Below are 7,176 nucleotides of genomic sequence, written 5' to 3'. Positions count from 1 at the left end.
AAGATTGGCGGTTTCCATCTGAGTGCTAAAGGAGGTAAGGGAACATATTGTAGACGCTCTATAGCTATAATCTTTCGAAGTTCCCTAAATTCAGGAGTCTTTCCTCCGGTTTGGAAAATTGCACGTAGCTCTGCTTTATGGGAAGGGTGAAAAAAGGAAAGCCAGAAAATTACAGACCAATTATAATTGAGGATGGGTCAAGTGAACACCTCAAATTTTCATTTTAATCGGAAAGCCTGGCAGGAGGTCATGATTCATGACAGTTAGGTCATGCCTAATAAATGTCATTGAATTTTTAAAGAGGTGACTCAGGAAAGGAGAGTGTCTGTCTGAATATGGATGTGTATATGGACTTTCAGAAAGAATTTGATAAAACTACACAACAGACTTTTAACCAAGGTAGAAAACCATGGAATTGAGGGCAAATTACTAACGTGGCTGGGAAATCGATTGGGTGGCAACCAACAGAATGTAGGGATAATGTGTAGGTTCTTAAATTGGCAGGATGTAACTGTTGGTGTGCCATAAGGGTCTGTGTTCGGACCTCAAATTATTTGCATTATTAACAACTTGGATAGTGGCATAGAAAGTCTTGTATCCAAATTTGCTGTTAATACCAAGTTAGCAAAGTGGACAGTGTAGATATGATGCTGCTTGGCCTGCTGTGTTCATCCAGCCCTGCACCTTGTTGTCTCTGTGTAGATAATAACACAAAGTTACAAAGAAATATTGATAGACTAAGTGAACAGGCAAAACTGTGGTAGTTCAATACTAAGCAAGTGTGACATTACCCATTTTGAACAAGAAAAAACAGATCAGGGTACTTTCTAGACTGTATGAAGTTAAATACAGTAGATGACAGATCAGGTTCAGGTGCACACATCTTCAAAATGCTATGAACAGGTGCAGAAAATAGTCCAGAAAGCTAATGGAATGCTGGCCTTTGTGTCTAGAGGTTTGAAGTATGGGAATGTAAAAATTATGCTGCACCTGTACAAAATCTCTAGTTAGACCCCACTTGAACTACTGTGAGCAATTCTGGGCAACACACCTTAGGTTGAATATATTGGCCTTGGGAGGGAGTACATTGTAGGTTTGCAAGAATATTTGGCTTTAGGGGTAAAGTTATAAAGAGAGATCATACAAGTTAGGCCGGTTTTCTCTAGAATTTAGTTGGTTTGGGGGTGATCTGATCAAAGTCTTCAATAAATTAACTGGAAAAGACAAGATAGAGAAAGATAAAACTTTCCACTGGTTGGAGATTCTAGAACTAAGGGGCCAGACCATTTGCGAGAGATGTTAGGAAGCACTTCTACAACCCTTTGTGTGTAGAGGTTTGGAGCTCTCTTCTACAAATGGCAGCAGATATTGGATCACTTGTTTAATTTTAAACGTGAACATTTTTCTTAAGCAAAGGCAATAAGGGATATGGGCCAAAGACAGGTATATGGAGTTAAGGCCCCCCCCGCCCCCCCCCCCCCCCCCCAAAAAAAAAATCAATCATGATCTAATTTAATGGCAGAACAGGCTTAAGGGGCTGAATGGCCCATTCTCTAAGAACTGGTATTGTCCAAAGACTTGACCATTTTAGAAAGTACCATGTCCATTGGGCTTGACTTGCAGGTATCGTTTAGGTGCTCTGTAGTGTTGAACCTATCTGCTTTTGCTTCTGTAACTTGTATTCCCCTGCTGCAGCCATACTTGATGCCACCTGAAACAGATTTGCCCAAAGCAAAACCCTAAATCTGGGGCAGCCTCAGTCTCAAGGCTGTGACTGTATACGTCATTCAATGCTCCTAAAAATGCTGGATAAATGCATCATGGCTGTTCACTGCTAGCTGTGTCATTCTCTTTGTAGGAAGGAACATGTTTCATTCTATCCCTGATAGTCCAGATAGAGATGCTTTGTCCTGTACAAGCTATCCAGAGTCCACCTTGCTGCACTGGTGGCCCGAGAGTACGATCTCTGTCCAATACACTGCTGAAACCAGGTTGGCTGTTTGCTGATGCTCAGGCTGGGCATCCCATTCACTCTCTGTACTTGAAGTAACAGTGAGCCACAGTGGTCACTGATCTGTGGTATATTTGGATTGCAAGTTTAGGCAGGGATTGGGTTGTGAGCATTTCACCAATTGATGAGCTTGCTGGAACTCACTTGACCTGGAACCTTTGGTTAGTCTCTGAATTAACTGAGTGTGTCTGCCTCATGTCTACTTATTACTTGGCGATGGGGAAATTAATCTGGTGAAGGTGATACTGATTTGTAGCTCACCATAGCTTGCAGGTAAAGAAAGGAGCTGAATAAGTGCATGATTTCTGATTTCTCTCAAGATTCGTTTAACTCTGGTAACAGTATGATTTTTGCAAATGACCTAACAAGAAGGTCTGCTCCTTGAAGTGGGTTTTTCTGTCATGCTTCAATTGGTTGAATTCTCCTGGTCTCCATTTGTACTATGACCCGGTTATTGTTTGTTACAGGGAAACTATCTGCCGTGTCACTGGTGGGATGAAGGTGAAGGCTGACAGAGATGAGTCCTCCCCGTATGCTGCCATGTTGGCTGCTCAAGATGTGTCGCAGAGATGCAAGGAGCTGGGCATAACTGCCCTACACATCAAACTGCGTGCCACTGGAGGCAACAGGTCAGAGCTTGTTCGTAGTGTGTAGGGGCTGGGAGATTGTATGCGTAGTGTAGTCAAAATTTTGGATGTTTTTCTTTGGTTTACTGTTATACTGTGAATGAAGATGTAATCTAATTGCATTCCTACCTAGTGTTGTAATGTCTAATGCTGCCCCAAAAAGATATAGAAAGAGATAGTAAGAACTGCTGATGGTGGGGTTCGAGATACGTGTGGAGCTGGAGGAACACTGAAAGCTGAAGAAGGGTCCTGCTCCGAAATGTCAACTTGCCTGCTCCTTTGATGCTGCCTGGCCTGCTGTGATCCTTCAGCTCCGCACTGTGGTATAGAAAGAGCTCTGGTTTAAGTGCAGGTAAAGTTATATCGCAGCTGCTCAGTGCTGACGATATCGTTCCCCCTGCAGATAGGAACATGTTTCATGCAATCCCTGTTAGTTTAGCATGCCCCCAGCTGGTAGGGATGCTTGGTCACGTACAATTGATTTGAAATACTGCATTGTCAACCGTGTCTTTTGGATGAGATACTTGACAGAAGGCAGAGCCTTGATTTTTGGATTGTAATAGCAGAACAATTGGAAAATCAAAATCCAGTCAAGCAGAGTCAGCATGGCTTCATGAAAGGGAAATTGTGTCTCAATAATTTATTGGAATTTTGAGGAAATCTCGACTAGAGTGGAGCCAGTAGATATCTTGTATTTGGACTTCCAGAACGCGTTTGACAAGGCCCCTCCCAAAACTTCATAAGAGCCCATGGTGTTGGAGCTATTATATTGGCATGGACAGGAAACAGCGAGTGGGGGCTAAATGGTTCATTTTCAAGTTGGAGATCTGTGACCAGTGGGGTTCTGTAGGGATCGGTTGCTGGGACCTTAGCTATTTACAATATATATTGGTGACTTGGAGCAACGAAGTGCATGTACTGTGTGAAATTTGCAGACAAGACAAAAATAGATAGAAAGACAGGTTGTGAGAGGATACAGTTTAGAGATAATTGATGGGTTAAGTGGGTAGGAAACTAGCAAACGCAGGTAAATGGGACCAGTTTAGTTTGGAAAACTTGGTCAGGTCTGTTTCTGTTCATTTTGGAAGGGAGAACAGAACAACAATATTATTTAAATGGAGAAAAGCTGCCGAAAGCTCCAGCACAAAGGGCCTTGGGGGATACTTGTGCCTGAAACACAGCTAGCACCCTGGTGCAGCAGGTAATCAGGAAAGCTAATGAAACGTTGCTCCTGTTTCGGGGGGTTGGAGTAGAACACTAGGGAAGTCTTACTATAACTGTACAAGGTGCTGGTGTGACCACGCTTGGATACTGAGAGCAGTTTTGGTCCTCTTATTTAAAAGATATTGTTTCATTGGAGGCAGTTCATTGGTGAAGGTTCACTCAGATGATCCATGCTATGGAGGGATTTCAAAACTGAGCAATTTAGGACTTTACTCACTGGAGTTTAGAAGAATGAGAGGGCATTTCATTGAGACATAGGATTATAAAGGGACTTGACCGGGTAAATGCTGAGAGAAGGTTCCCCTCGTGGGAGAGTCTAGGAACAGACGACAGTCTCAGAATAAAGAGGCACCAATTTAAAACTGAAATGAGGAGGAATTTCCCCACACTTTATTGTTCAGCATTTGATATTTATTTGACGAAAAACTTAAATGTGAGCTTGCATGGACCATACGGTCCCTCAAACCTGCTCTGATCTGTTTCATCTGAGCTTGGCCTCAACACCCCTTTACTGTCTTCCACTCTTGAATGGTCCAAGAACCTGTCAGCTTTAAATGTACAATATATTAAATGTCTCAGGACTGGAGAATTCCAAAGATTTACTACATTCTGATGAAATGCCTCCTCGTTAGTTTTAAATAGGAGACTCCTTATTCAGAGACTATCCTTCCAGTTCTTGATAGCCCACAAGTGGAACCATCCACCTTGTGAAGCACCCTTGTACTGTTAACTTCTATTAAGTTCACCTTTCGTTCTTCTAAACACCAATGAGCGTAGGTCCAGCCTTCTCGATCTTTCTTGAGTAGACAACCCCTCATCTAAGGAATCAACCTAGCAAACCTTTGAACTGTTATTAAGGCGACAGACTTGCATGCAGTACTCCATGTCTGAGTGTGTTCATTTTAGGTTTAACCATCTATAAAATGTCGCTGAGAGCAGTCATTTCTGAACTGAAGAAAACCAGCTCATGAGTGATACAAACTCAGGAGTGACATCCCAGGTCTGGCAAGCTTATGTTTAAATCTTAATGCTGTATGTAACTCTCCAGTTAATGGGATGTACCACACCTGTCTAATGTGGGGTTTTATTCTTCCTTACAGGACCAAGACCCCTGGACCTGGTGCCCAGTCAGCTTTGAGAGCCCTGGCTCGATCTGGGATGAAAATCGGCCGGATTGGTGAGACATTATTCTCTTGTTGCTGACAGCTTACTGCTGATGATAAAGTCTCTAGTGAATGGATTGTAGGAAACCTGGGTTTAAGTGCAGGATAAGTTATATCGTGGCTGCTCAGTGCTGACGATGTCGTTCCCCCTGCAGAAAGGAACACGTTTCATACTATCCCTGTCAGTTTAGCATGCCCCCAGCTGGCAGGGACGCTTGGTCACGTACAAACCGTTTGAAATGAACTTGTGGAAAGCAGGCTGCATGCAAAGTTTCTCAAAGGCAAGAGTGGGGTCGTTGTGCCCTTCATTTGTCTATGGGTTGAGTGGGAAAGGGAATTTGTGGTTCTAGTGTCTCCCTCATCAGTGCCTTACCCTGATCATAAAATGGTACGAAAGGGTGGTTGGGCATAATATCCCGTTGGTTGATCCCAAGTTAAAATCTAAATCATGGAGCCTGTGTTGTTTCTTCCCAGTTTGTTTGACTTTTCCTGTTGTTGTTCTGACAGAGGACGTTACTCCCATTCCATCAGACAGCACTCGCAGAAAGGGAGGTCGCAGAGGTCGCCGTTTGTAATTGTTTTCTGTATATGTCAGTATAACTAATAAAAAGAGTTCTGCTGATCACTGGTGTTTGTTCTCTCTCTCTCTCCCTCCTTGGTTGCTGAGTCTCTATCACTTCTGTTCACACCTGCAGATCCCGAGCCTCTGGTTTGGCATCAATTTGAAATTTGCTGGAGTGCTACACTTTCAGAGCTTTCACCTTTTTGAAAAGTTTAACAACACTGTTCTGTCAGCTCACTGAAAATGGTGATTATGAAGCAAAGGTGTTGAGTTTTGCCCTGGTCAATATTTATTCCTAAACAAGTACAGTTTGTTTTTGAAATAATAAATTGGTCATTATGGTGTCTAGGATTTTGCTGTAATGTTGCAACATTGACTAAACTTCAAAACTACTGTGCTGTCTTAAGGTTCTATAAATGCTGTATTACTTCCCCATTCTCATGCCCCAAGCTCCAAATGCATTTTGCAGAGTCTCGTGTTGAAATTCGGAGTCCTTTATCATCCAGCTTTTAATTGATTACCCTCGCCAGTTGTCAATTTGTCCTGACCCCACCTCTGTGGCTAAATAGAGTTGATGGGCAGGAGCAGGTTTGGGAGTCTGACTGGCCTATATGCTTATTTTATTTCTGAATTAGCTCACTAATGTACTTCAGGGAAGGAAATCTGCCAACCTCACCTGGTCTGTCCTACATGTGACTCCAGACCCACAGCCATGTGGCTGACTGTCAACTATTCTCTAAACTGGCCTTGTAAGCCTCTCCGTTGTATCAGTTGCTATGAAGTTTCAACAAAAGTGAAACTGGACGGACCACCTGACATCAACCTCAGCAGAGAAGAGACAAAAGTAGAAACGGCTGTGTCATACTGTAACGTCCTCATGAATATCTGGTGGCTAGTGCCAAAACGGGGAGAGCTGTCTGACAGGCTAGTCAAGTGACAGCCTGATGTAGTCATACTTTGAGAACCATACTCTTCCAAATGCCACCATCAACATCTTTCGATTTGTCCTGTCCTATCTGCAGGACAGACCCAACAGAGGTAGTGGCACAGTATATAGGCAGGAGGGAGTTTCCCTGGGAGTCATCAGCATTGGTTCTGGCACTGTCACCAGGCTAAATCAGACAGACTTTGAACAGATCTACCAACACAGAAGACTGGGCATCCATGAGGTGCAGTGGGCCATTATCAGCAGCAGAATTGTACAATACAAACTACAACATCATGGCCTGGCATATCTCCCAGGCATACCTAAAAATGAGATAACAAGGTGCAGAGCTGGATGAACATAGCAGGCCAGGCCGCATCAGAGGAGCAGGGAAAGTTGATGTTTCGGAAGGGTCCAGACTTGAAACGTCAGCTTTCCTGCTCCTCTGATGCTGCCTGGCCTGCTGCGTTCATCCATTTCCACACCTTGTTATCTCAGACTCCAGCATCGACAGTTCCTACTATACCTAAAAATGAGGTGTCAACCTGGTGAAACTACCAAACAGGACTGCTTGTATATAAATAGCAAGTTATAGATCTTAGGAAGGTGGTGGCCTAGTGATATTAATCCAGATAATCTGGGGATAGTAGGAACTGCAGATGCTG

General features: G+C 43.3%; 1 protein-coding gene across 1 annotated transcript in view; it reads left to right on the top strand.

The window, feature by feature from the left end:
* The window catches only part of rps14 (ribosomal protein S14), a 10,248-nt gene extending 4,602 nt beyond the window's left edge, over positions 1–5,646 (top strand). Inside the window, exons 3-5 of the mRNA XM_020516580.2 lie at positions 2,479–2,640; positions 4,962–5,038; positions 5,532–5,646. Of these exons, the coding sequence (XP_020372169.1) occupies positions 2,479–2,640; positions 4,962–5,038; positions 5,532–5,599 (307 nt within the window). The 3' untranslated portion in view covers positions 5,600–5,646. The remainder of the gene's footprint in view (positions 1–2,478; positions 2,641–4,961; positions 5,039–5,531) is intronic.
* Positions 5,647–7,176: the final 1,530 nt, after the last annotated feature.

This window comes from Rhincodon typus, chromosome 12 (assembly GCF_021869965.1).
Source record: "Rhincodon typus isolate 14 chromosome 12, sRhiTyp1.1, whole genome shotgun sequence".
Taxonomy (NCBI): domain Eukaryota; kingdom Metazoa; phylum Chordata; class Chondrichthyes; order Orectolobiformes; family Rhincodontidae; genus Rhincodon; species Rhincodon typus.
This window is presented reverse-complemented; position numbering and strand designations above follow the sequence as displayed.